The 24,291-nt window shown below is 45.8% G+C and overlaps 6 protein-coding genes across 6 annotated transcripts; 1 reads left to right on the top strand and 5 right to left on the bottom strand.

The window, feature by feature from the left end:
* The first annotated feature begins 7,841 nt into the window (after positions 1-7,841).
* On the top strand, positions 7,842-9,936 carry F4812DRAFT_8236 (S-adenosyl-L-methionine-dependent methyltransferase). The gene is made up of 5 exons (XM_047939477.1): positions 7,842-8,097; positions 8,475-8,700; positions 8,834-8,920; positions 8,979-9,650; positions 9,709-9,936. The coding sequence occupies exons 1-4, from the start codon at positions 8,069-8,071 to the stop codon at positions 9,399-9,401; spliced, it is 765 nt and encodes a 254-aa protein (XP_047794630.1). The 5' UTR covers positions 7,842-8,068; the 3' UTR covers positions 9,402-9,650; positions 9,709-9,936.
* A 1,449-nt stretch (positions 9,937-11,385) lies between these two features.
* F4812DRAFT_408366 (uncharacterized protein) lies at positions 11,386-14,003 on the bottom strand. Its single transcript, XM_047932364.1, has 3 exons — positions 13,180-14,003; positions 12,846-13,099; positions 11,386-12,796 (listed from the first exon to the last, which is right to left on the bottom strand). The coding sequence occupies exons 1-3, from the start codon at positions 13,327-13,329 to the stop codon at positions 11,626-11,628; spliced, it is 1,575 nt and encodes a 524-aa protein (XP_047794629.1). The 5' UTR covers positions 13,330-14,003; the 3' UTR covers positions 11,386-11,625.
* Positions 14,004-15,462: 1,459 nt separating this feature from the next.
* F4812DRAFT_408363 (uncharacterized protein) lies at positions 15,463-16,274 on the bottom strand. The gene has a single exon (XM_047932363.1). It carries the CDS (start codon positions 16,160-16,162, stop codon positions 15,857-15,859), a length of 306 nt encoding a protein of 101 aa, XP_047794628.1. The 5' UTR covers positions 16,163-16,274; the 3' UTR covers positions 15,463-15,856.
* A 46-nt stretch (positions 16,275-16,320) lies between these two features.
* F4812DRAFT_448952 (uncharacterized protein) lies at positions 16,321-17,964 on the bottom strand (the record flags this gene model as incomplete). The annotated part of the gene is made up of 4 exons (XM_047935917.1): positions 16,321-17,205; positions 17,266-17,673; positions 17,742-17,803; positions 17,904-17,964. 4 exons carry the CDS (start codon positions 17,962-17,964, stop codon positions 16,321-16,323), a joined length of 1,416 nt encoding a protein of 471 aa, XP_047794627.1.
* A 1,877-nt stretch (positions 17,965-19,841) lies between these two features.
* On the bottom strand, positions 19,842-23,074 carry F4812DRAFT_8137 (SET domain-containing protein). Its single transcript, XM_047939468.1, has 3 exons — positions 21,520-23,074; positions 21,016-21,398; positions 19,842-20,950 (listed from the first exon to the last, which is right to left on the bottom strand). Exons 1-3 carry the CDS (start codon positions 22,679-22,681, stop codon positions 20,030-20,032), a joined length of 2,466 nt encoding a protein of 821 aa, XP_047794626.1. The 5' UTR covers positions 22,682-23,074; the 3' UTR covers positions 19,842-20,029.
* A 371-nt stretch (positions 23,075-23,445) lies between these two features.
* Positions 23,446-24,149, bottom strand: F4812DRAFT_408354 (uncharacterized protein). Its single transcript, XM_047932362.1, has one exon. The coding sequence runs from the start codon at positions 24,137-24,139 to the stop codon at positions 23,840-23,842; it is 300 nt and encodes a 99-aa protein (XP_047794625.1). The 5' UTR covers positions 24,140-24,149; the 3' UTR covers positions 23,446-23,839.
* Positions 24,150-24,291: the final 142 nt, after the last annotated feature.

The following is a 24,291-nucleotide window of genomic DNA, read 5'->3' as shown; positions in this document are numbered from 1 at the left end:
AGCTGGTAGGAAATGGATTACAATAGTGCGCCACGGCTTTCTGCAGGTGTTAGACGTTGCAACCCAGCCTACAGCATCCAGATCCCGGGGACAAATCAGAGTCGAGGATGACGGTGATCTATGAGGTTGGATTGGCTCGGCGTGCCGAGTACAAACTCGCACGACAAAACCCCGACGCATACTCGATGTTTGCCTGCATAATCTGAAGCCACCAGCTCATTCGTACACCCAACGTGCAAGTTACACGGCAGTGTGAAAGAGGCCATTTATAGTGTTACGGAGATACATAACTATATGGAATCATAAATTGTTGCTTTTATACCTTAGGTATTATAGCAATTCCCGACAACATCATAGTTAAAGGAACTTCTAGTAACAGGTATGTATTTCTTCAAAGTCTAGGATTAAGAAATCATTTCGATAATGGATAATTCAATGGCAAAATAATACCTAACCTAAATCTTTAAATACGTATCTTCTAAGTATAAAATACATTACAAGGTAAGAAAACTGAACAATCTAAATAATTTCTTCATAGACCAGACAGAGCGATTCTTGACCAACACATTCGATGTAAAAACGATGAGTACGCGGTAAAGCCAGGCCAGGTCAAAGCAGCCAAATAAATTATGGGGGCATATATTGAAAATAGCCTACCTACCTTTCAGGCCTCCTACCTAGGTAGACACTGGATTTATTGCTAACGTAGTATCTGGTGGGTCCCAAACTATTCCATATCACCAGGCTGCCCGGCTACGACGTTGTTTCGGGGGTTAATATGAACTAACTTGTGTGGTCGACAAAAGTGCAGAGCTACAAGAAAAAAAGGGGAATAAACTTCTCTCTAGTTTTTTTCACGTCAAGGTAAATAAAAAGAAAAGCTTCTATATGAATTTTGATTCTCTTACACCAACTAGAAATATGTATCAACTATCAAAACATTAGGTAGCAAAGGCGCTGTAATGGCGGGATACTTACCTCTTTCGGTACCTTGCAGCCCAGATCCAACATCTTCAGGGACCTGGGGGATTTGAGAGCTGTCCATCTAGGATCAATATCCCAGGAAAATTCAATCATGGACAAGCCGGAGATTACGCATCGCTACGGCTCATGGGAATCCCGTCTTTCCAAAGTCCCTAACTAACAAACACTATGCACCTGATGTAACAGAAAAAAAAAGCCGCCAAGAAATGGAAATAGGTACAGTTCGCCGGATGGTGTGGGTGCACCATATATGTTGTAGGGTAAAACCAAATGCCTTTTGGAGAGCTTGCAAACAAAGGAACCCTGTCGTCGCTTCGAAGCATTACAGGTATGTAAGAATGAGGAACACTAACTTCCAATCCACTGCACCGGGCTCTACCAAGCGCGATACCCGCATCCCTTACTAAAACGTAGCGCCCAATTAGCTACAACAATGGAGAGGTTGGAATCTAGCACACAGCGGGAATTCCCATGTTACCAACTTAGTACCTAGACAGTAGCCATGACGGGAGCTAAGTAATAGATCTCTATATACGACGTGGGAATGTTTACCTTCTAATCATCCCTCTTAAGGGGGGTTTTTACCCAAACCCATAGAAGAGTGAAACTGGCCCGTATATTACATCCTGCTTAAGAATTTGTTATGATGGTATCAAAGTTTCAACTACTTTGAAGCTTCCTAATTAACGTGTACGAGAAAATTGGCTTTTGATAACTCTATATATTTATACAGGAGGACTTAGGTCTAAATTCCAAACAGCTAACAGGTAGGTACCTTAGGTAGATGGATATGTCAGAAAATTTATATAACGACACTGCATTCTTTTAAAAGCTATCGATGATAGTAGGAAGTAGAAAGCGGAATTATTTTCTTAGGTATTTGAGCACATGTTTAACGATAGTTCCCAAAAAGCAGAGAGATCTAACCAGTCTCTATTTTAATTCTTCATTCAATGTGCAGACTCTATTTGATTATTGTTTCCCTTGTTCATGACCTTATGTAATACAATTTTCCTAGCTGTGCTTGTTATATTATATATTAGGTTGGTAGTATATATATACATACCTATATATTAAGACCTGAAGGTAAGAAATATAGTAGTTAGTTACCTTTTCAAAACTCCAACATGCAAGGCATCTTCTAGATAAGTAATTAGGTAACAGTCATCTATAATAACAATAAGAAGAAACTCGGATATTTGCGTTTCTTCGCTTCAGAAATCACTGGAGGTTACTCATTGAGCAGGCTCTCTACCATTGCATATTAATACACCTCTTAAAGGAATAACCATATTGTCGTAGTCTATGCGCTCGGTCCCTCTGGTTTGGCATACCACTTAGGTGAATCTCGGCGCCATCAAGGTTTGAACTAGTGCTTAAAAGAGATGCTATCGTCAAGAGCTAATCCTAGACCAAGTTCATCCATGCAAAGATTGACCAGGGGGGGGTTAGATCAAGTACCTGGATCGTCTACTTCCGACGCCCGGGATATCCGATAGTCCGTACATCATTGAATAAGGTTCGAATATATTCCGCATATCGGACGTCCCTGCCGTACGTACCTATTATAAGCGGAACAATAGCGGCGACTCTTGGTAGCCTAGCTGATATTTTACAATGGCGAGGGCGCTTACACCTAGAGGTAAGTTCCGCGGATCGGTGACGATAGGTTAGGATAGGTTAGGTACATCAATGGATAACTTTCCTGATCGACCTTGCCCATGTCAATCAAGTCAATGGCCATGTTTATGGGCACGTCAATTGGCCCCATATGTACCCTTTATGTACCTACAGCAGAACCCTGTCTCAGAAACATGAAAGTCGGATGACCGCATAATGGCTGCCACGTATCTTCGTCGCCGCGGCTCTATATCCAGCACCAAGCCCGTTACGCTGCTTCTTGCAGTCACGGTAGCACGGGATCAGATAGAGAACCAGACCGCATTTCTGACAAGACGCAGGACGCAATCAGGCGGGCCGTCTGTGCCAAGAGGATGAAATCCTTTGGAGCCGGTTAGGTACTGCGATTGGACCGCCCTAGAATCATACTATGTAAGTGAGCACCTAACCTTAGATAGTGTACACCGACAATTTGAAGCATGCAGAAGAGAGACCAGAAGACATGGAGGGTACCTGTAGTTAGGTTGTTAGGCTGTTAGGCTGTTAGGCGAGATGGACCCAGGTTATCGGGCTTAGTTGGTTAGCTGTCAACTTTGGTGTCTTTGGAGTCTTTTATTAGAACTTTGTAAGAACTTTTAAGTCGAATTAACTGACTAACCACCCAACCTAGTTAATTATACATAATACATAATTCAGTCTCGAAGAATTGATTGGATATTGAATAGCACGACCTAATGGAGCCAATGAATATACCCTGAAGGGGTATTCACGTGACTGAATATGCATGCAGCGAGCCGCTCCCGTAAATTGAACCCCGTTTTATTTTATTTTTTACCTTACTAGTAGACTTAGCAGGTTGTTTGCTGGCCCCCGAATCGCTGCCGAGTACATAGTACGGTGGATACCGAGCCAAGGCAAGTCCGCACAACTTTCCTTTCTTCGTGCTCTCTGTGTTTCAATTTTACAGTACATCCAATCCGGAATAATACTCAAAAAGCCCCCCGGGCAAGCAAGATCCGCACAAGAAATCTAAAACACCTACCCACAGACACCGATATTAAGCTTATATCTTGAACTTTTTTTTTCTTTTTTTTTTCTTCACTAACAGGTACCTTGCCGATAATCTACAACTAGTCATAGCGGTAGAGGAGTATCACTAACTACCTGGTACAGTTTAAGAATATGGAATAGATCATCCCCCTTGTACGTATTACTAGTAACTTCGCTGGTAGGCAGAGAAACCCCCTCACCCTCTCAAGCATAAAGAACGTAAGGGAGATAACCTCGATCAATGCTTTGTTCCGAGTAGGGTTCCAACAGCAGGGAAACCCCTTTTAACATGATCGCGCTGAATGTCTGATCACTACTGTCACAAGCCCATCTCTCATGCGTTACGGCAGCGCCTAATATAGACTATTCCGTACGTAAGTAGAGGCGAGTCAGTTTGACAGCCTCTCGCTTACCCAACCAACCTTCATCTCTTTTGCTTTGAAGGACCGTCCACCCGGCCTTATTGGCTGGCACGGGTATAGCCGAAACCAGCCGGCGCATTCTTATGAGAACCAGGAAAGCCGGCATGGACCAATAAAGCAAGAAAAGACGCAGATAATCTGTCGATATTCACACTAATATCCACGCTAATATTCGTATCAACTTCCGAACTACTGGGGAAATTGGCGTTCGGACCCCACCGCAAACGTCTTGCGTCGCACTCCGGCCCACCTCCTCTTAACCTATCCGTCCACGTACGTAGTGCGGTCAGTGTGTATTTCATGTATCGTTATGTAGACGGTAGACCGGGGATGCATGTCGCTGATATAATGTTGTCCTCTAGAGTCGAGGTTCTAGACTGCTGATCAGCACACTCCCATGATACCTGCCGCTACTACTATGTAGACCTTGGCGAGCGTCGCATCCGCTAGCATTTTGGAGAATGGCATAGGACGTGGTATGCTCAGCTACGTAGGGTGCTGCTATTTGAAGCGTCGTGCGACGCAGACGTCGTCAAACAGCCTGCCTAATCTCGATCTACACCACCGAACTAAGCAAGGAATATCCTACATCATAGAGGGGCGAGATGGTTCCTCCCTATATCTATCTAGCTCCCATTTAGAAAGGCGCATACAGCGGATTTAACTACCAAGACGTAATCGGGCGACTTGGCGGGAACTATTGGACAGCTCGGGCCTTTGCAGCAGAAGGTCTCGAACGACGGGAAACTATTTTGAGAAGGCTTTTTTTGGTGCAATAAGGAGAAGGTTATTGGATGTATAAAGAGGTTTACGCATTGTTTGCGGCTATATGTAATCAGGCTCGAGACTACTCAGGCAGCGGGTAGTCCGACGCCACGTTTTCTCCGCTGCACGCAAACACCGCTAATATAATTATGTCCCATCTAGGCGAAGCAAGAGGAACGAACTCGTAGGTGGCTCAGACGTGCATGTGGTGTAGGTAGGAGCCGACTGCAAGCGCACGACGCAGACTACTACTAATGTATGTTAGCTGTTTGACCTTAAAATACCTATTCGGCCTTCCCTCTAATAGCCGGGTCTACACGGTATCTACTTAGGATTAACAACCCCGAGCCCGAGGCGGTATAGAAGTACAGAAAGAATATTGATAGATCTACCTTTGTACAGATACAATGCTTCGTACACCCGTGACAGATTTTGCAGGTGTGACTGTGATGGAATAGAGATGATCATATACGACGGCGGCTTAGAGAAGCGGCGGTGAGATTCTATCGAGGTAAATACCTTGTATATTTGAAGCTATCCATTCCACCAAAGCCTACCTAGAATACGGAACGTACCTAATATAATGTATATATATATCTTATTAAGGCAATAATACTATCACATTCCCTGGATTGCATGGATTTTATAGATTCTACTTACGCCTTCTTAGCCTCCAATTGCGAAGCCTGATCTGACATCTAGGAGGTAGATACGAATGAATATACATGTAAAGACGGAATTACCCGGTTAAGGTAACGATCCTTTGGGTCCTGCATATCAGATCTCGTTACACCAACCTCTTCCTCTTCCTCTTCTGCCTCACACTTGCACTCACACTCGCACACACACTCCATCTTCATACTCTTACCCTCCCACTTCTAAATACGCGCTTACCTCACCGTTGCATTAAAACTTAACCGACGGCGCTTATAATCACATGTATAGATAATTGACCGTGGACGCATAAGGGCATCCAACACCCAACCTACGTAGATGTACATATGATATATAACCTACCTTAGGTATGCAATCAATAGTTACCTAATGTACTTCAAGACCACATATATAAGAGGTTCCATGAGATATCGATATAAGTCATCAATTGTAATATATGTACCTCTTGCATACAAATTATGAAAGTTGCTTCTCTAGGTAAATAGGTAATTCAATACCGCCTGCCGCCAAAGAATGCACGTTGGTCGGAGCTACCTGCTACGTTAGGTGTTACCAGCGTTACCAGCGTTACCTACCATGTACATGGGTTGAACCAAAGGCAAGGTGGATGGAAGGCGGGTGGAAGGTACAATACAAGGAGGTAAAAAAGGCAAGAAGGCAAGCAAGACGGAAGTTACATTGTACTTGTACCTACATTGCACCTAACTTCTCCAACATAAGGATAATTTTGTGAGAAGTCGGAAGATCAGCCGTATCTTTTACCTTTTCATCTTCTCGTCCCGTGCCTGAGAAGCCCACACAAACATAACCTAATATCTTTAGTACCTAGTGTACGAAGTAGTCGTCCTGAACCCGGATATGAGGATGAAGGAACATAGGGTTGCATCGTCATTTCTTACCCATTCATCCGCCTCGCGATTTTCTAATTTTCTAACCTACCCCCGTTGTATCTAAGCATACAATCCCTTGCTGCCGGTGCGGCAGCAATTGTTACGACTGGTTCCCAACATGATCCAACCCGGTGGGGAATACCATGCTTTTTTCATCTTGCTACTATACCTATTCCTCGTGCATTTTATCCGACGTGCAGGCTGACAGCATACAGAGAAACCCAGTTCGGCCAAGCGCTAAGTCGATGCCCAAAGCTCTCATCACGCGCAAACCGTTCGAACCTTGTGATGTACGTGCGTGCTGCCGTCGCTGTCGTTGTCGCTGTCGCTGTCGCTACCGTGGTAGTAATTGGTTCAAACTATGTTACCTGGATTTGCACTTTTAAGCCTTCAGCCAGCTTGTCTCTTTTATCACAAATAATTGCGACGCATCGGCAGTCCTGATGCCATCCATGTTCGTTTTTTCATCAATTCACCCCACCCTTATCGCAGACGCACTTCCGTTTTCTTCACCTTGCAGATGCCTGTGACGCCGTATAATACAATCCTACCTCTTGCGTCCTCTTGCGTCCTCTCACCCCAAACCACTTCATGCTTGGTACGCTCGGTCCCTTGCGGCTAGACCCAACCTAGGGCCGACCCAGACTCGCCTCTGCTTTGATGCCTTGTCCATGCAACAACGCCAGCCATACCATCTCAAAACGCAAGAGGCGTGCTACAGCAGCAAGCTTTACATATGCACTTCCTCTTGTGACTACGGTCCGCTGCGAAGCTTGCAGATCCACTTGCATAGCCACAGTAAACCAACCCGTCCTTAGCCTTTCTTAGCCTCCAAACCTGCCTAGAAATCATGACTCATCGTATATTCAAACGCCGTTAGAACGGATAACGTAGCACCGCGCATCCTACCGTCCCCGCCCCTCAAAAATATCCCAGCTGCATCTGCGGGAGGCACTGTCCGAAGCGCACCTGCCAGGGGGTAGTAGTAGAAAGAGAGAGAGAGAGAGAGAGAGAGAGAGAGATCCATCTGAACCATGCAAGGCATGGGTATTATATAGTTGTAACCGCTAAGGGAACCAACTCCACGATTCCGTAGCCCATCGGCTCCATTGTTACTTTCACGGTTACAATGATCGGGCCTGCTGTGACGTGCCGTCCTATCCTCCTCTTTCCCACCGTTTCTCCCGGTTTTTCCGTTTCGGTCCATGCTAACCGTACTACGAAGTACAGCTAAAGTAAATTAACGTACCTTAAGTAGGTAGGTTATACGAAACCAAGGCGGTGAATGAGTTTGGACTATGAAATCTTCTATGATGTGAGGTGAATGATGAGTGATAGGTTTAGGCGCCGATGCTATAGAAACGTCACGTACATGATATCCTGTCGCTCATCACACACCCCGGAGTAAATATAATAATAATCTACACCAATTTTTTTAGTGTCAAGTGTAAGAAGTCGCCGGACAAAGAAAGTCGCCGGGATATCGACGAGAAGTACACGAGAAGTGTGCGATATGTCACCGGGAATGCATATTTTAAGGGCACAGAGCTAAGAGACCAGATAGCATAAGATCAAGACACCGAATTCGTTCATAGGAATACGAAACAAGAGCCAAAGGAAGAATAGGAAGACCAACAAAAACAGTCAACGCAAAACGACAAGATGGCCGATGTCAATAGGTTACACTTCAAGTAAGCTAGACCCCCATTCTTCTTAAAATCTAATTCGCTTAGAACATGTTCCTCGTGCCCGTTTTTAGCATGTATTGTTTCTTCTCCGCTTCCTACTGGGGACGAGGGGGGGGGGGACTCATGGACAAGGTTTGCCTGTGGAATTCATGCAGTGGTCTCTTCTCCCCCCCCCCCTAGCTTAGCTTGAGGTCATCTATGCTCTTCAAGTTGGGTTGAGAGATGAATCAAGTAGTTCTACCGTCAAGTAGTGCGATCCCATCCGAGAAGCATTGACGCATAATCGTCCCCTGTGGATCGATATATGCGGCATAGCGCGGCGCGGGCAACACACCAGATGACAAGAATGAAGAATAGTAGCTAAAACAACATCCCTGCAGCGAAGAGGCGTCAACATACGACTCCAAACATAGTAAGCTTAACGAGCGCCTTGCGGAAGAGATCCAAGTCCGATTGGACTGGATCGGTGTCGACTGGGCTAGCGACGACGACAGTGACGACGATAGTGACGACGATAACGATGAAGAAGTAAAATCGAAGCCGAACCGACCACGTAGGGAGGTCCGTTTACTTGACTATGCTTGCGGGACAGGCGCAATGTCTAGAGTAAGTTTCCTATTTCGTACAAGTACTTTCCTCTCAAGACTGGCATGCTAAGTTCTATCACGCCACTTCGAATGCATAGTATGATGATGGGTATTGTATATTGTAGTCGATCTTTTCTGACGTGTCTCATTAGGCCCTTGCTCCTTATACGACACAAAGTGTCGGTATCGACATTTCAGAAAACATGGTTGCCGTGTTTAACTCGCGTGCTGAGAACCAGGTATGTATAGGGGTACTTAGCTTAGGTAGGGAGGCATGTCTAAAATGTTTATACCTAGGACTTGTCCCGCGATGAGATGCATGCCGTAGTGGGAGATCTTGCAGCGGCAGATGGACCGCAGCCTTCGGAACTTTTCGCAGACCCCCGTTTTTTCAACTTTGATATAGCCACTGTCGGTGGTGGGCTCCACCACTTCGCGGACCCGGAGCTGGCCTCCGATCGCCTTGTCGAACGTCTACGCCCCGGTGGCGTCTTATTAATCTGGGACTTCCTACCGCACGAGCCTTACCATGGGCACGGGGTCATGCACCACGGTCTTTCCGAGGAAAGAGTCCGAAAGATGTTCGAGCACGCCGGCGCCGGAAAAGGCTTCTCCCTTGACGTACTTGGCTCCGGCATCGTGCCCGGCCAACATTCAGAGGAGGACAAATTGCTTCTAAAGAGACAAATATTCCTAGCTAGGGGAGAGAAAGCTGCATAAGTACGATGCTTCAATAAATACCTACCTACCTAGGTAATTAGCGAATTATGCATGTAAATAAATATATCGGGATGATATACACCGTTGTTTACTCAGCTATGAATGGTTGAGACAAGCAATGAATATTGTTACGCATGAAACTACACTCTAATAACTGATTTGAGACGTGCATGAGGGCTTGAATGGCTATTTTAGACTTATAATCGCAGTCTTCGCAGCGAATTCCGAATATTTGAGGTCAGAGGTTACGTGAGTACTTCAAACCCCCCCTAATCCGATGAGCGTAATCTTACCAGCTACGGCCCAGATGTTCTCCAAATTGAAATCCGACGACGAAACTGAATACATAATAAATAGTATGTCATCTCTAAGCTATTTAATTTGTTCGGCCAGGAGACCATGGGAAGCATCGCAAGGGCTTTACTTCAGGGGTAGTAGATTAGATACGTAGGTGGTGTTTAGGACTGAGTGGTTAACAGATTCATTTGGAACAACCTTCCGGTAGAGGGCGAGACTTAAATACTATAGATACCTATGAAAAGAATAGTTCTTATATATTAGAAGAAATTGTGATGTTGTGTTTATTTACAATGCCCCCCAAGATGCGCGCTTTCGAGGATTACGTATCTTCCCCCCTTTTTGGCTGTTGGGCTTTGCTAGTCTACGACTGCGGCGTCGTCGATGGTACCGGACGCATTCTCCTTTCTAACCGCGCGAAGTGGGAGTTTCCAAATGCCGAGGAGCATCGACATCAAGGTATTTATTTTTTGCTTGGGTGGACGTTCATCGGGTGGTGGGTGACATGGTCGGCTATGCTATGCGAGGACAGACGGCAACGGGTTGGTCTCTTGGAAGTCTGGTGTCGATGCCTTACTCTATCATTCATTCAGTCACTGGCTGCTTATGGGCTCAGTACACGCGTTCCGCGGATGCTAGCAATGAAGGGGCTAGTCCCCCGAGGCAAGAGGCAATTGTAGTCAAGGTCTATTTGATGGCAGCTCGTACAGAAAGCTTGCTGCTTAACTAGCTCAAGTAACAGGCTATCTATCTTCCTTAGTTCTCTTGCACGCTCGACTCGCAACGACCCCTGAGAACCGCAGCATGCATCTGAGTGCTGCTTGCCTACCTACCTACCTAAGGTATATATGAAGTCATCCAGAAGAATATAAGATAGAGATATTAGAAGCCCCGTCCCCGTCATCTCTTCTCACATCCGGATATTTCTCTTGATATGTATTTTTCTGATCTACCCTTTTGCGTATCTCCCTAAGCCTTGACATTGCTTATATGCTTCTATTACCAAAGCTTGGCCAACCAGCACGCCTAGGTAACTGAGGTGGTTCTCTCAAAGACTCGTATTAAACCGCAACCCAGGACTTGTTGAATATATATATTTGCAAGTAGCCGCGGAGATTCAAGACAGGAAAACCCGCTGAACATATGAACTAGGTAACACATTTTACTCGCGTCAGCGTCTTAATGAGGTGATCCGAAAGCTACCTACCTTAGGTACTCTGCAGTCTAGACGATGGGACTCTAGGATATAGAAAATAGAAAAGACGAGAAAGGACAGTGTAAAGCCGGTAGTGTCAGATTAACGGATGTTATACGCCTATCGTGCGCGGATAGTAATGACGAAGAAACACCGTGTTGTGCATAGTAACAACCTCCTAGATAGGTTACCTAGGCAGTAATAGCAACGCCGACAGATCGAGTCGGCATCCTTCTATCTACCTCCTACCTTTTTCGTGGTGTAGCGGTTTGGTAGTTATCCCCATACTCTCTCACACTAGATTCAAGGACGGTATTAATAATAAGCAATAACATCTTCATATGAATAGATAGGGGCTATTACCGCGTCATCAACTCAAAGCTCTAAAGCTACCTAATATATATCTAGACATTAGTCAACATGCACTTCCCCAGTAGTTTGACTTGGGAGAACCGGAACGACAAAAAAACGAGAACAAGAGAGCACTCCGACTCGGAAGAATACATATTACGTTAATAATTAACTATCTTTTGTTACTAAGTTGGGAGAGTAATACAGGGAAATTATTTAGTCCTTTATGTCTCAATTTAGGGATCTCTTCCATCGTAGACAACAACTCCCCTCAAGAACGGGCACCCCCTTCTTCTTCTTCTCTTAGGTACCTACCTAACCTTAGGCAGATCTGTATACTGTACCTAAGAAAAGACCTCCCCGTGCCCCGTCACATTCTCTCTAGACGGACGTATTATCCGTAGCAGGGATCTCCCCGAGAACATAGCTGCCCGTGTCCTCGTCCCTCTTGGCATCGAAGCACCGCTCGGCGTAGATCCCCCGTGCGTTCTTCTCCTGCCACGCCTGGCTCAGCCGACGCACCACGACGGGCTTCCACCCGCCGACGTTGATGACGACGCTCTGCCACGGTTTCCCGCGCTTGTTCTGGGTCAGGACCGACAGCGTTCGCAAGGCGGCGTCGTAGTCCCGATCCGTATTGTCCTTTACCTCGTCGTGGGCCCGCCAGGCCGTGTGCGTGTGTAAGACGAGCTTGGTGAGCCGAGGGAAATTACAAAGTGCTTGGAGGAATAGGTTCGGGTCGCAGACGGTTGCGTCCATACCCAGCTCGAGAAAGTTGAGATAGGCCAGCGTGGTAGAAAGCTGATTGAGATCTTGGATCTGCATCGTGGGGTATTGTTTGGTCTCGTCGCCAAAGCCGACGTAGTCCCGGAAACTCAGGGCTTGGAGCGAATCCGTATGGCGGAGAAAGGCATCTATCGGAAATAAGTTCGTATGACACGTGATCGTGATCGTACAAAGGGCCTTAATGCCTTGTACCAGCCTGTGCAAATCCCTTGTCGCATCTTCGCGTCGGTCTGGTGTATGTGTACTGAAGTCCTCACAATGGAGAGTTTCGAGGTCGCTGAGTTCCGCAAAGGGTACCGAAGTTAGGAAGTGATATAGGGGTACGTCGATAAGGGTTAGCTTCCGTAACTGAGAGAAATTCCAATGTCTTTGGACTTCGTCGGCATCATGGTTCCAGTCGTAGGACCGTAGCAATATTTCCTCAAAAGGCGGTAGACGTTCATTGCCTCTAAAGGAAAAGCTTGTCCCTTGGCCGCGGCCGTTATAGCTGATAGTTCTTGTGCCTTGAGCGCGAACAAGGAATTGTTTCAGCGATTCAACGGTTTCGGCGAGTGTTGGGCTCTGCATCTTGAGAGAAACGAGGTTACTTGCTGGGATATCCTGGGCGTAATTATTATATGAGCCAGTATAAATGTCCTGTAGAGGCAGGTCTTCAACATATATCTTCGTCCTGTCAATTTTGAGATGATAGGGGCTTAATATATTAGAGGGTGTCGAAAAAGCAAAGCTTGAGTTTATAAACGATCGATTTCCCACGTAACGCCATCTTTCAGAGTTAGTCATTTTATTTGAGAACAAGCAAAAAGATTGAATACCTTAAAGAACAAAGTCTTTGTACTCTATCCAAAACCCTCTTGGTGTTCTGGGCATCCAGGTTGCTTCTAGTTTCAACGTGTCTAGTGAATAAATATAAATCCTCCAAGTAGCCAGGGAAATATGTTTCGGCTAGGGGATCGACTATATTCTCATTGAGACGAATAGTTTCAAAGTAGATGGGCCTGATGACTGCTTCGAGTCGTCTAGATAACTGACGAGCATCAGCCAGCGTCCGGGGATCAACATCTCGTAACTAGAGAAGTATAAGGTCAATTTTGCTAGTCTCCGGATAGAGAAGAGAATAGAAAATAGGCGGGTAGGGTAGCACGGTACATGTTTGAATATAATATGTAATAATTCCGTACTAAGGTTATCAAAGAGCAGCCTGGTATTATTTGTCATGGCGTCTGTTGTGATGAGTTGGTTGTGATGAGTCTTCCTTCTCTTAGAGTGAGTAGAAGATAAGCTAACGGTATAAGTCATGATAGCGAGTCCTAGTTATTAAAAAGATATAACGAATATTATACCAGCTCAACCGTATATTAGAGTAATGTGGTAAATAACAAGGTGAAACAATACAATATGACAGGTGACAAGAAGAAAAACACTAGCAGTCAGGTCGCGGTTGGGTCATGTTAGGATGAGAGAAGGTTTATCAGATGGAAGGGCTAATGAGAAAAGTGGTATAAGCGAGTGCGAGCTCGAGCTCGAGCTAAGGTTGTGCCAATTGGGAGAAGCCGCTAAACCGGCCATGGTCAAGATAGCGAAGGGAGAGAGTGTGTGTACTATAGAGTGATAAGCGGTACTATGTAAGCTTAGGTATGTATGTTGAGATACGTGTAAGTCTCTACCTTTCAGGTAGGTACCTATCAGGTCCAGTCTTCCCGCTCAGCTCTGGGACCTTTTGGGGTAGACGAGACGGAAGCTAAGTTAACGAAATTAAATGGGCAAGCTTAGCGGGAACAACCGTCATCCTCGTAAGATTCTGTAGCCTAAACTTGCTATTTGGAGTGGAAAGCTACTTAGGTAGTAACTCTTAAGAAGATCAGACGGGATGGAATATTCTTGGTAACCAATGAAATATCCATGATGGCTCGGTCCGAACTTGCGCTATCCAGAACGGTCTCGGTTCGAGTTGGAGCATAAGAGCATTCCATACGTTGAATTTTTTTTTTTTTTTTAAAAAAAAAAAAAGGATGCGAAGGATGCAATATCTACTCAGCTCGCGTGCAAATTCGCAAGTTTCGCCAAATAGAGACAACCCCACATGGCGCTAATTAATCGCTAAAGCCCGTTTCTGTTCTTAAAATGCGCTCGGTGAGGCTGCCGATTTCTCTTTTGGCCGCTACGCAAAAAGCCACGGGCGGCGCTCGGAGCTGAACCGAACCCCACCGCTTTCACACGTGGATGCTTGAGTAAGAAATACTTGATCTCTTTTAACTATAACTAGTTAATTACTTAGGTAGGTAATATAATGAAATTGATTTTATGGTATCTTCTCTATTTCGTGTCAAGTACTTTAGGTGCTTGACCCATTCACCTCTTTTACGAGTGCTAATCAATAATGTATAATACTTGAATAATAAGCTTTTATTGGAGTATTGCTAGGCGCTGTTGTATTACTTACTCCATTAGGAAATAGCCAAGACAAAAAAAAGAAGGGGTCCAGCGATCTTAAGGTGTGTAACACAAACAAGCAACCACGTGCAAAGCAAAATAGCTAGCTAACTAATTAACAAAGTAACACAAACCAGCACGTTTTAAAGAAGCGGGGGGGAAGGAAAGAATACATAACGCAAGATCGGGATCTAATCAGTGGCTAAGATCGGACAAACCAAAGCGGTAAGTGGAGACGAGTGGTCAGGGGTTTTAATCGTTAACGGAAGGTAAAATGCGTTCCTGGGGGAGAAAGAAAAAAAAAAAAAAAAAAAAAAAAAAGCGACAAATGCGGTTTTGTTTGCGACCGGGACGGGTCAGCTTTCAAGGACCCGCCAGAAAGGTTCGTCCGGCTCTGCCCGCATCGTCCAATCGCAACTTTGCCCCTGAGAGGATCCCCGCCGGGTCTTTTTGCGGGGCGCCGCCTGCTGTGTTACATGGTGTACATTATTCGTTCGTACCTACCTAATTAACCACCTATCAGAAAATCCATACAACGTCCACTATTAGCATGCAACCCAAGTTGTTCGTTGTTCGTTTCTAGATCACCAGTGTTATTGTTCTTGGCCGATCATATAAACAAAAACCCCTGTAAATATGATAATCAATTACACTTGTTTTGACATATAGTAGTTAATAAGGTACCTGTTAATGTACATTGCTTGTTGAAAAAGACGTAAACTTTAGCCGGTTCGTTCCCCAGAACTAAATACCTAACCGGCCATCATCAGATATCTATCTACCCACCTGCCCACATAGCTACCCGGTACCTAACCTACCTAAACTTTAGCCAACCAGCCCAGCTTCACGGGAAAGATGCTGTAGTTGCCTTAGGTGGGTAGCTTAAAGAGAACCCCTAGATAACAAAAACGGCGTCTTTTCTTTTTCTACATAGTAAAACGCTCGCTTTGAAACAACGGGGCTCTAACTAGCACCAATATTTCCACACCACTTAAAATGGTCAGATCCCTTACTATTTATTAGGTAGCTTAGCTCTACTTGCTAAATGCGTATTGTAGCTTCAGAGACCAAGGTGTCTATGTACCTCTAGGTTACCTATCGCCGTATGCTGTCTATTTAAGGTATGATGATGTACCAGCTCTACTAAGCCAGCCAAGCCCCCCTTCTCTTACCTATTAAGTAACTACATAATGCAGTCTTCAACCATTGTTTTCCCAGTAGAATACGATGGTGACCGTAATATCAAGTCTTACAGCATCTTGTATGGCTTATCTCTCTCTTTCTCTCTTTCTGAAACTTCCTCTCCCTCCACCATGAAAGCGGAATATACTCGTAGCCACGATCGTCAAGTTACTACCTCCCCATCGTTATTCATGTATCGCCATCTGAGAAGTCATCTCCGCAAACGAGCGAGTGCTGCTTCGTATACAATTCCCCTCCTCTTCCTAAATATGCCAATATCATCCCAATAGTAACACTCAATAATATCTACCCAAGCCTCGTACGCACCTAGCTTACCTACACTAGGTAGGTAACCGATACTTTTCACTCGGTACCACCACTCAACCAGCACAGAACTCAAGCACCGAAGAGTTAGCAAAAGCTTGTATGAACGATCGAACTCAAGTCTTGACATTTGGGGAATCTCGTTTAAGACGGAAAGCAGCAAGAACAACAACATAAATAATAAACAAGGCATCACAAAAGGCTCCAAATCAAACGCAACGACAACAACAGAGCACCGTGGCTGCTCCGCAGCCTTTTCTACCGCTCCACGAAGATTGAATCTTACATAGGTAGACACCCTTAATCTAGACATGGTAGAGAGAATATGCAAACACGACTGCTTGCAACCGACTAATAACGGTAAATCGGCTCCTTGTTCTTCGGAGCTGTGGTCTCGTAGTCACTCACGTCGTCGCGCGAGCGCCTGTCATCAGACGAGGAATCTCCCGCAGCCCCATGCATCACCTCCTTCCCGAGCGCACTTTCCTGCCTACCTAGATAGCTTGGTGTCGTCTCGAAACCGGGATGGAAGGGTTCAAACGCTAACCGCTGTTCTTCGATATAGTTCGAAGATGCCCCACCACCAGATCTCGACCCACCGGCCGCGTGGGACCTTGACCCCGAGGGCTCAGGATCTCTAAACGGATCGTCATCTTCGATAGCGGGCGTATGTGTTCTCGACGGCCCCGCTACAGCAGGCTCATATTCCCTTTCTTTACCTTTACCATTCGGCTTTCGAGCCGGCATGGGAGGCGGTTCTAAGCCACTCTCGTTTCGCTCCGACTCTATAGGGCTCACGGAAGCTCGAGATGGAGCCTGACTTTGAGTCTGAGGATGTGGGTCCATAACTGCAATCAGTTTCCTCGCGTTCAACATAGCTCTCTGGTGTAGGCTCAATGCTGCCTGAAGCTGCTCGTTTGTGTCGATTAGGCTCTCCATAGTGTCATTATCAGGGGCTGGATCCTCGGCTGTCATATACATCTGTATGCTTCGGCTCGCGCTAGTACAACGATCCGCAAATTCCTTAATCAAATCGTTGCTGAGTACTTCAACCGGCGGGGTATTAGTAACGACTTGCTGTAGCAGATTCGCGGATGTTCGCGCTTCTTCTAGTCTACTAGCCAACTCGACGGGATCCGGGAGTTTGCGGTTCGAATGGGCTCGCGCGAAATAGTTCTGGGAATGGGGGTTGATAGGAGGCTCGGTCATGGAGCGCGTCACCGGCGGAGGACGTCCCTGATTAATCAAGCAAGCATTAGCATGGACTAGGCAAGGAAAGACGCGGATCAAACATACTCCATATAGTTGCTGCGCTCTCTCTTTCTCCTTCCTCCACATAGTAATGAGAGGTGTCAACCCCTCATCATACGATTTTGTGTTCTCGAAAGAGTCTAATGTCTCCATCATCATCTGTCGCACACTCGGGTCGCGTACTGATCTCAACAGCTCTTTTGAAGTATCGGTAAATTTCGAATCCAAATTTCTAGTAAATGTTTGGCCAGGGTTATCAGCAAGGATGCGAATGAGCATGATGGCATTATATTGGTAAGAGGGCTTCGTCCAATAGTCCCTTTTCAGGTATTTTCGAATGAGGCGCGCGCATTCTGCAGCAGCAGCAGGAGATGACTCGGCAGCGTCGACGATGGGAGGCAGATAAAGCACTTCGTCTCCGGAATTATTTGAGTCGGATTCGCAGAAGGATTTCTAATCGAAAGTCAGGATTGTTCGGTTTCACTTTAGGCAAGAATTGGATTGAGTAGGTGCGGACGCACCACACAACGGCAGGCCGTAGTCTCGGGCCTTTCGCCTTGAGGAACTTCGGGAGTGTTAGGGGCTTAAAAGAGACGGTTATATGTTAGCAGAAAGTATAAATCAACAAACCCGGCGAGTTTGCGCAGGCGGAATCTTTTTAAGGTGAGAGACATCAATCTTACCATCCGCAGACTTCTTCTTTCTTATGGTGCCAAGCACCTTGCTCATCTTGAGCGACTTCATCGGAACTTGCGATTGCTTCCCCTTACCGGCGCATATGCTGGTAGTTCGAAAGTTGAGTCGAGAAAAGTCGAGGCTAGCGAAACGCGGTTATAGTGTAAAAGTCTCTATCTGGAATTTGAGTACGTGGCGATTCGCGATAGATGAGGCACCACGCTAGGCTGGGAAGCTAAACGGCCCCTAAGGCTGTCAGCGGTGATAGTGCGGTGGTGCGATGGTGCGATGATGGTCGCAGTTTGGTTGTATAATGCAACTTTGAATCCAGGTAGAGTTTCAACGGTTTGGGGGCTGCAGGGTGACGAGATGATTATATCGGCTGGTTGAATGGATGAGGCAGATAAGATTTCGTTCCAATTTGTTGCCTTTTGGGGTTGGTGGGATCAAAAAAAAAAAGGACAGTATAGATTTAGATTAAAAAAAAAGGTTGTGTCAGGAGTTAAGGCAATCAATCCCCAAATTCTCCATGAAATGGGGAGGGACGTCGTGTCGGCCAATGGATATAAAGTAGCGGCGCTCCACTGCCTAATCCAGTATGTACTTCAACTATGATGCCGCGCGACTGCCTAGAAGCTCTTCAGACCCAGCGGCCCCAGTTGCCACATTTCTCCAAACTAGTATTTCTTGGTCCAATCATAAGTTGCCTATGCGGGCCGACAATGTTAAGGCAGGATCATCATGCATCACTCTTAATGGTGCACAGCCTCAAAATTATACGCAATGAGAGTATACATGTGACATATATGCAGGTGCACCTAACAGAAAATCATATCGGCAAGATTGGATACACACTTACTATGTAATCTAGACCCCCTATTATCTTTAACCCCCCCGCGACACGACAGCGCAGTCAATTTCGTTGGTAGAACCAACTCAGCTGTTCTACTTTCTAGTTGAGCATTTGACTCAACGAATGTTCTCATAATCTTGGCGTTCTTCATTGAACGCGTGGCACGTCAGCATCTCTTCATTGTACACGCATTGTCCTACGCATTCAATCGTCAGATGATTATTACATAGTAAATACCTTAGGTACCCAAATAAGTTAATTTTATTGCTAGATTGTTATATATTGAAACCATCCGCAAATCAAAGTCGTACAGTGTCACTTTTATATGCTGACAAAGCATCGTGGCGTACCTTTTATAGCCCGCCCGCCCCCCTTTTTTTTCTAGAAAACATCAATTCAACCTAGTTACCAGCCTACCTTAGGTATATATGTAACATTCTCTTATAGACTTTTCCCAGCAACAACATCTTGTTCTATAATATATTATATTATCACAGAATTGCACTTATATGAGGCGACTTTTTTTTATCTTTGCCATATTTAATTGCAGCGTAAGGGAAGTGAGTGGGTGAGAATTAAGATATGATATCTGTTATCATACCTGTTAGTTACTATAAAATTCATACTAAACGAACTCAATGCCAAGTAATCTTTATCGTCTCATTTTTTGGCTAAAGAACTACGTGGTCAAGAACAGTCTAGAGGCAATAACTCATGAAATACATCATTCAGACAACATCTACGAGGCAACGGAATTATCTCTTCAAAACGGCCTCGGATTAGAAAACTCTGGTTCTCTAGCTCATACATACAAAGCAGCAAGACAGCCAGCCAGCCAGTCAGCCAACACCCCTGACGGCATATGTCCCTCCGAGCGCGCCCTTTCAGTAGCCTGCCGTCTATGAAGGGGTGGAAAAACAAAAAGCAAAGCCTAGCTCATCTACGCCATACGCCCCTAGAAATGCCAACGCAAGAGTGTCATGTAGTATACACAATGGCGAATCCCCTTCGTATCCGCCGTATCTATCCGAGACCTCGGAGACCTTCCACTAGTCGAATAAATGTGCAAAAGAACCATAACTCTGGGATTATATCGCCAATGAGTCGGTAAAGGAGATGCTGAGGCGATGAAGCCCCAGGTGATATTGGTGTATTATTGGTCCATTCTTCAAGGATTCGGGCTGGTTTGAAGCCCCACATTATACGAATAATGACCGTGTTTTCGCTTCAGTTGCCATGTGATGAAAGGGCCACTGTTAATAGCTTATACGTGAGGATATCTCACGAGTGAACAAGACGAATTCTGCTCACAGATCGGGGTACGTCGGCTGCTTTTTGGTCGGGCTCAACATCATTCTCAACTTCCTCGACTTCATCATCCTTCGAGGGTGCTGCTGTCTTGCTAGTACCGGCCATTGGCAAATCCGCATCTTCTTCTTCCTCTTCAGGCACATCCTCGGAACCTGCTGCGACTATTGTAGAACTCGAGCTGCGCGATGCGGGCTTTCGAAGAGTGGTGCGGAAAGCCGCCGGTAGCTTCGACTGTACCTTAGCCTTACTGTAGGTTCTAACTACAGTCTTCGACTTTCGGACCGCTGATGTCTTACGACTCGGAGAACCCTTCGGGCCCAGAACCGATTTCGTGTTGACGGAGATTGTCGACACGCTACGCTTAATAGCTGTGGCGGCACCTTTGGCGACGCCTTTAGCAGCACCCTTAGCAGCTTTAAGACCAGCAGTAGAGAGGGTGCGCTTAACACTCTGCGCCTTCACTCCCGTCGCGGTCTTGATCTTGCGCTTCTTCGTTGCGCTGCCTTCTGCTTCTTCCTTCTCACCGAGCGCCTCCTTGAGCTTCCTCTTTCCACCGCTGGCACCCTTCTTGCCGGCTCCCGTCTCCTTGGGCTGCTTCGGCTGCTTCACTTCCTTGGGCTTCGGACCCAGGACTCCTCGACAATTCGAGCTACCGCAGAGACACTTTTGGACGTTCTTAGCAGAAAAAGGGTCAAAGTTGTAGTCGTACGTTAACTCCTCGCCTGTCATGATGGGGCGGTCACCCGCGAAGAGGGCCATGCGAGGCTGTCCCGAGACAATCCACTTAATCATCCGGCAATTTGGTGAACATGAATGATTGACGAAACGAGCGATACTACCAGTCGTAGCGTCAATGATCATGTTCTGATCAAACGACATTAGGTAATAACACTAAATTTGTCAGTGATTTGTGCCAAAACAAAATTTCCATATCCAAAGTCCATAATGAATCTTACCTGATTGTCCTTGTACTTCTCATTCATGCGCCGATCGCACTCCTCTTCGGTGATAATCTCACCGGTATACTCCATGATGATTTGATTAGGCTCAAAGCAACGGTTGGCACGAATGCCATAACCACGATCCGAAGTCTTGATAACCTCAACTCCTACGCGGTACTTTCCTCCTTCCTTAATCCGCTCCTGGAGTCTCGCAAAAGCGCGGTTCTGGCATAAGCCCGAGCCAACATTACAGTTGGTCTCATCACACTCGTAGAGCATGATTCTATTCTGGCAACTCTCCCCGCATCCATCTTCCGGGGTGCATACACACTTAGACTGGTAGTCCTTGAAGTGGGGTGTCTTCTTCCAATAAGCCGCGGCATCACCAACGAATCGATCTAGTCAGATATTAGCGAAAACTTGCGCAACAAAAATGCAATGCAAACGGAATAAAAACGAAGACCAATACACCAAATTCAATGCAGAAATGATGAATGTATGGGGTACACATAAACTTACTCTTCGTAATTTTCTTCCATTCGTCAGGCTTGGGCTGTCCCGGAGGAAGAGGGTTACAGATGTCAAAAGGCAGCTTAAAATCCCTGCCCTGGATTAATGTGCGCATACCATTGTATATGGGCATAGGCAAAGTGGTGTTCACCTTGCCGCTCGGCATCAGCTCAGGCAATTGTGCCAAGCTCTTCTTTTCTGAGAGTGTAAGTCCTTTATATATATCCTGCGGGGTCTCCTGACCAGCGTATAGGCCACGATCGAGATATTTCTTAACCCGTCTCTTCTTAACAACCGGGCCAAGTTCAACAGGTTCGGGCTCTGGAGCAGTAACCTCTGGCGTCTCTGTTGCAACCTTCGCCTTCTTTCGGGGGGGTTGCGAATCTTCCGGAGATACATACTTTCCATTAACCCAAGTGGTGTATACGACAGGCTTCTTATCAATTCCTGCAAACTCGTCCGTATCTTGCAAACGGCGCAACTCACGCGACATCTTGCTTAAACCCTTCTCAAAAGTCTTCCTACCCCTCTTTCCCAGAGTAGATAGTTTGCTTGCTAACGTCTCCGCTTCCACACCTGTCGAACGCGTCGAAATGCGTCTCGCGGGAACGGCATCTTTTAGCGTAGAAAGCTTGGATTTGGTAGACTTCATAGATGCTGCATCATTATCCACTTCCTCTTCGTTCGCAACTTGAATCTCGCCGGCAGTTGTATGGCGTCGTCTTCGGTCAGATACGATGTCGCCTTTGGATCGTCGCTTGCCATGGATAGCAGTGCCAGCTAATTTTGCAAGGTTGTATATAGGGGTGCTAAGGCGCTGTCGGCGCGAGCGTCCATTGGCAGGTGCATCTATGACAGGTGCATCTAGGGCAGTTTGCGCAGGTGACTCGGAAGGCTGAACTGGGTTCGGAGGGTCGGCAGACGCGACAATAGAGTCGGCCACCTCGGTGGTCGCGTCGACCTCGGCCGAGTCAGCAGGTTCGCTAACAAGGCCAATTGGGGTGACATTGTCGTTCTTGGATATATCTGAGGCCAAGCTGGCTGTGTCGGCAACGGTGCTAGGGGGTGTAGAGCTAAGAGACGCGGCGGCAGAGAAAGTGTCGGCAGCAGCACCAATGCTGGACTCTGAAGAGAGTGCGCGCGTCGGCGACATGGTTGTAGGTGAGTCCATAGTCGGGCGACGCGACAATGGGTATGGCAATTCAGCCAGATAAGATGTATAAAAGATAACGACGCGTCGAGTATGTAGTTGTTTAGGGAAAAGACTAATAATGGTGGAAAAGAAGGGTTATGTAAGGTGTAAAGTAAAGGGTGCGTTTAAAGGTAATATGTTATGATGGTAATGGGGTGTGAAAGAAGTAAAGTAGTATCACTAAAAACCGTGGATGTACCGTAGTACTACTCTTATTCTGTAATACGCCAAGTCGAATTGGTAAGGAACTTGCCAATGCTTAAGGTTTAATTTTGGGTTAGTGTTGGGGTGAGAATAAAAAAAATAAAAAAATAAAAAGAGGTAAAGAGTAGAGTTAGAGGTAGGTACCTAGTAGCAGTAGTAGTAAATGGTGGTAAAAAGACCAATTAACTTGGGCCAATGACTGAGCTTATCTGTGACCCTTGGTGGCTTCCCACTTTGGATATTAAGTACTTGAGTACCTACACACAAAGAACAAGACCGGTCGCGTTTTGCGGCACGACCAAAGAGAATACCGAAGGTAGCTCTTGAATATATCTATCTAGCAGTGTTAGGAAACGAGATCCAAGAGTGCATGTGTAAAATAGCAAAGTTGAAAAAAAGGGGGGAGGGGGACTAGGCGGCTTCTTACCTCTATGTGTGCGTGCTGGGTGCGTTTTCCTGTTCGCGTGTTTCGTGATAGTGTTTCCGATTCCTTTTTTATTTTCCCCTGAAAACCCAAAATCCAAAGGATTGGAAGGTTCTAAGAAGGGAAAGTTTGGCTGTTCTTTGGGGAACGAAGTCAGTTTGGAGAAAAAAAAAAAAAAAAAAAAAAAAAAAAAACTAAAAGTTGGTGTCTGGGTTGAAGAAAACGAGTGTTCTCAAAGTTGGCGAATGATTGAAGTTGTAAAAGTGGAAGTTTTGGGCGGTTGTGGTAGGAAGGTAAGGTTTGGAAGATTGGAAAGATTGGAGATGAAAGAAAGGGAGAGAGGGGAAGAAAAAAAATGAACACTTGTGGTTGAGAAGGACACTAGTAACCTAGCAGTTACAGTTTGCAGTTGCGGTAGTACTTACGTATGCAATGAATGGATGAATTATCATAAAAAAAAAAGTTGCTGAGAAAGTAGGCGAGGTAATCAAGTACCAAGTATTGTTGCCTCAGCTGGCATTAACAAATGGCGTTGCAGTGTGCAGGAAGAAGGGGGGGAAATAATAAAAAAGGTGATGTGGTTGGGGAGTACGATGTTGGCGTGGTGTAGTTGTGCGTGTGTGTGTATTTGTGAAAAAAAGATGAAGATGGATAGTCGTGAGAGAGGAAGAGAGAAAAGTAGGTACTCGGATTACGTGCAAGATGAGAATTGTACCTAAATTGAAAAATCGGGGAAGGAAGAAGAAAAGAAGAAGGAGAGAGAGACTCAGCGTGGCACTGGCGTTCAAAAGGTAAATTGCTACATACATCTAAGGCAGGTATATATAACGAAAAAAATGGCTGGGGGGGGGGGGGGGGGGGGGGGTTTATTTTAAGATTTAAAACTGAACAAGGGAAAAGAATAACTGGTAATATTATTAATTATCGAACATAGTGTGAAAAACTAACCCCAAACACAAAT

The sequence above is a fragment of the Daldinia caldariorum genome, assembly GCF_022478825.1.
Source record: "Daldinia caldariorum strain CBS 122874 unplaced genomic scaffold F4812scaffold_1, whole genome shotgun sequence".
Lineage (NCBI taxonomy): Eukaryota > Fungi > Ascomycota > Sordariomycetes > Xylariales > Hypoxylaceae > Daldinia > Daldinia caldariorum.
Note: the sequence above shows the minus strand (reverse complement) of the source record. Positions and strands in the feature narration are given on the sequence as shown.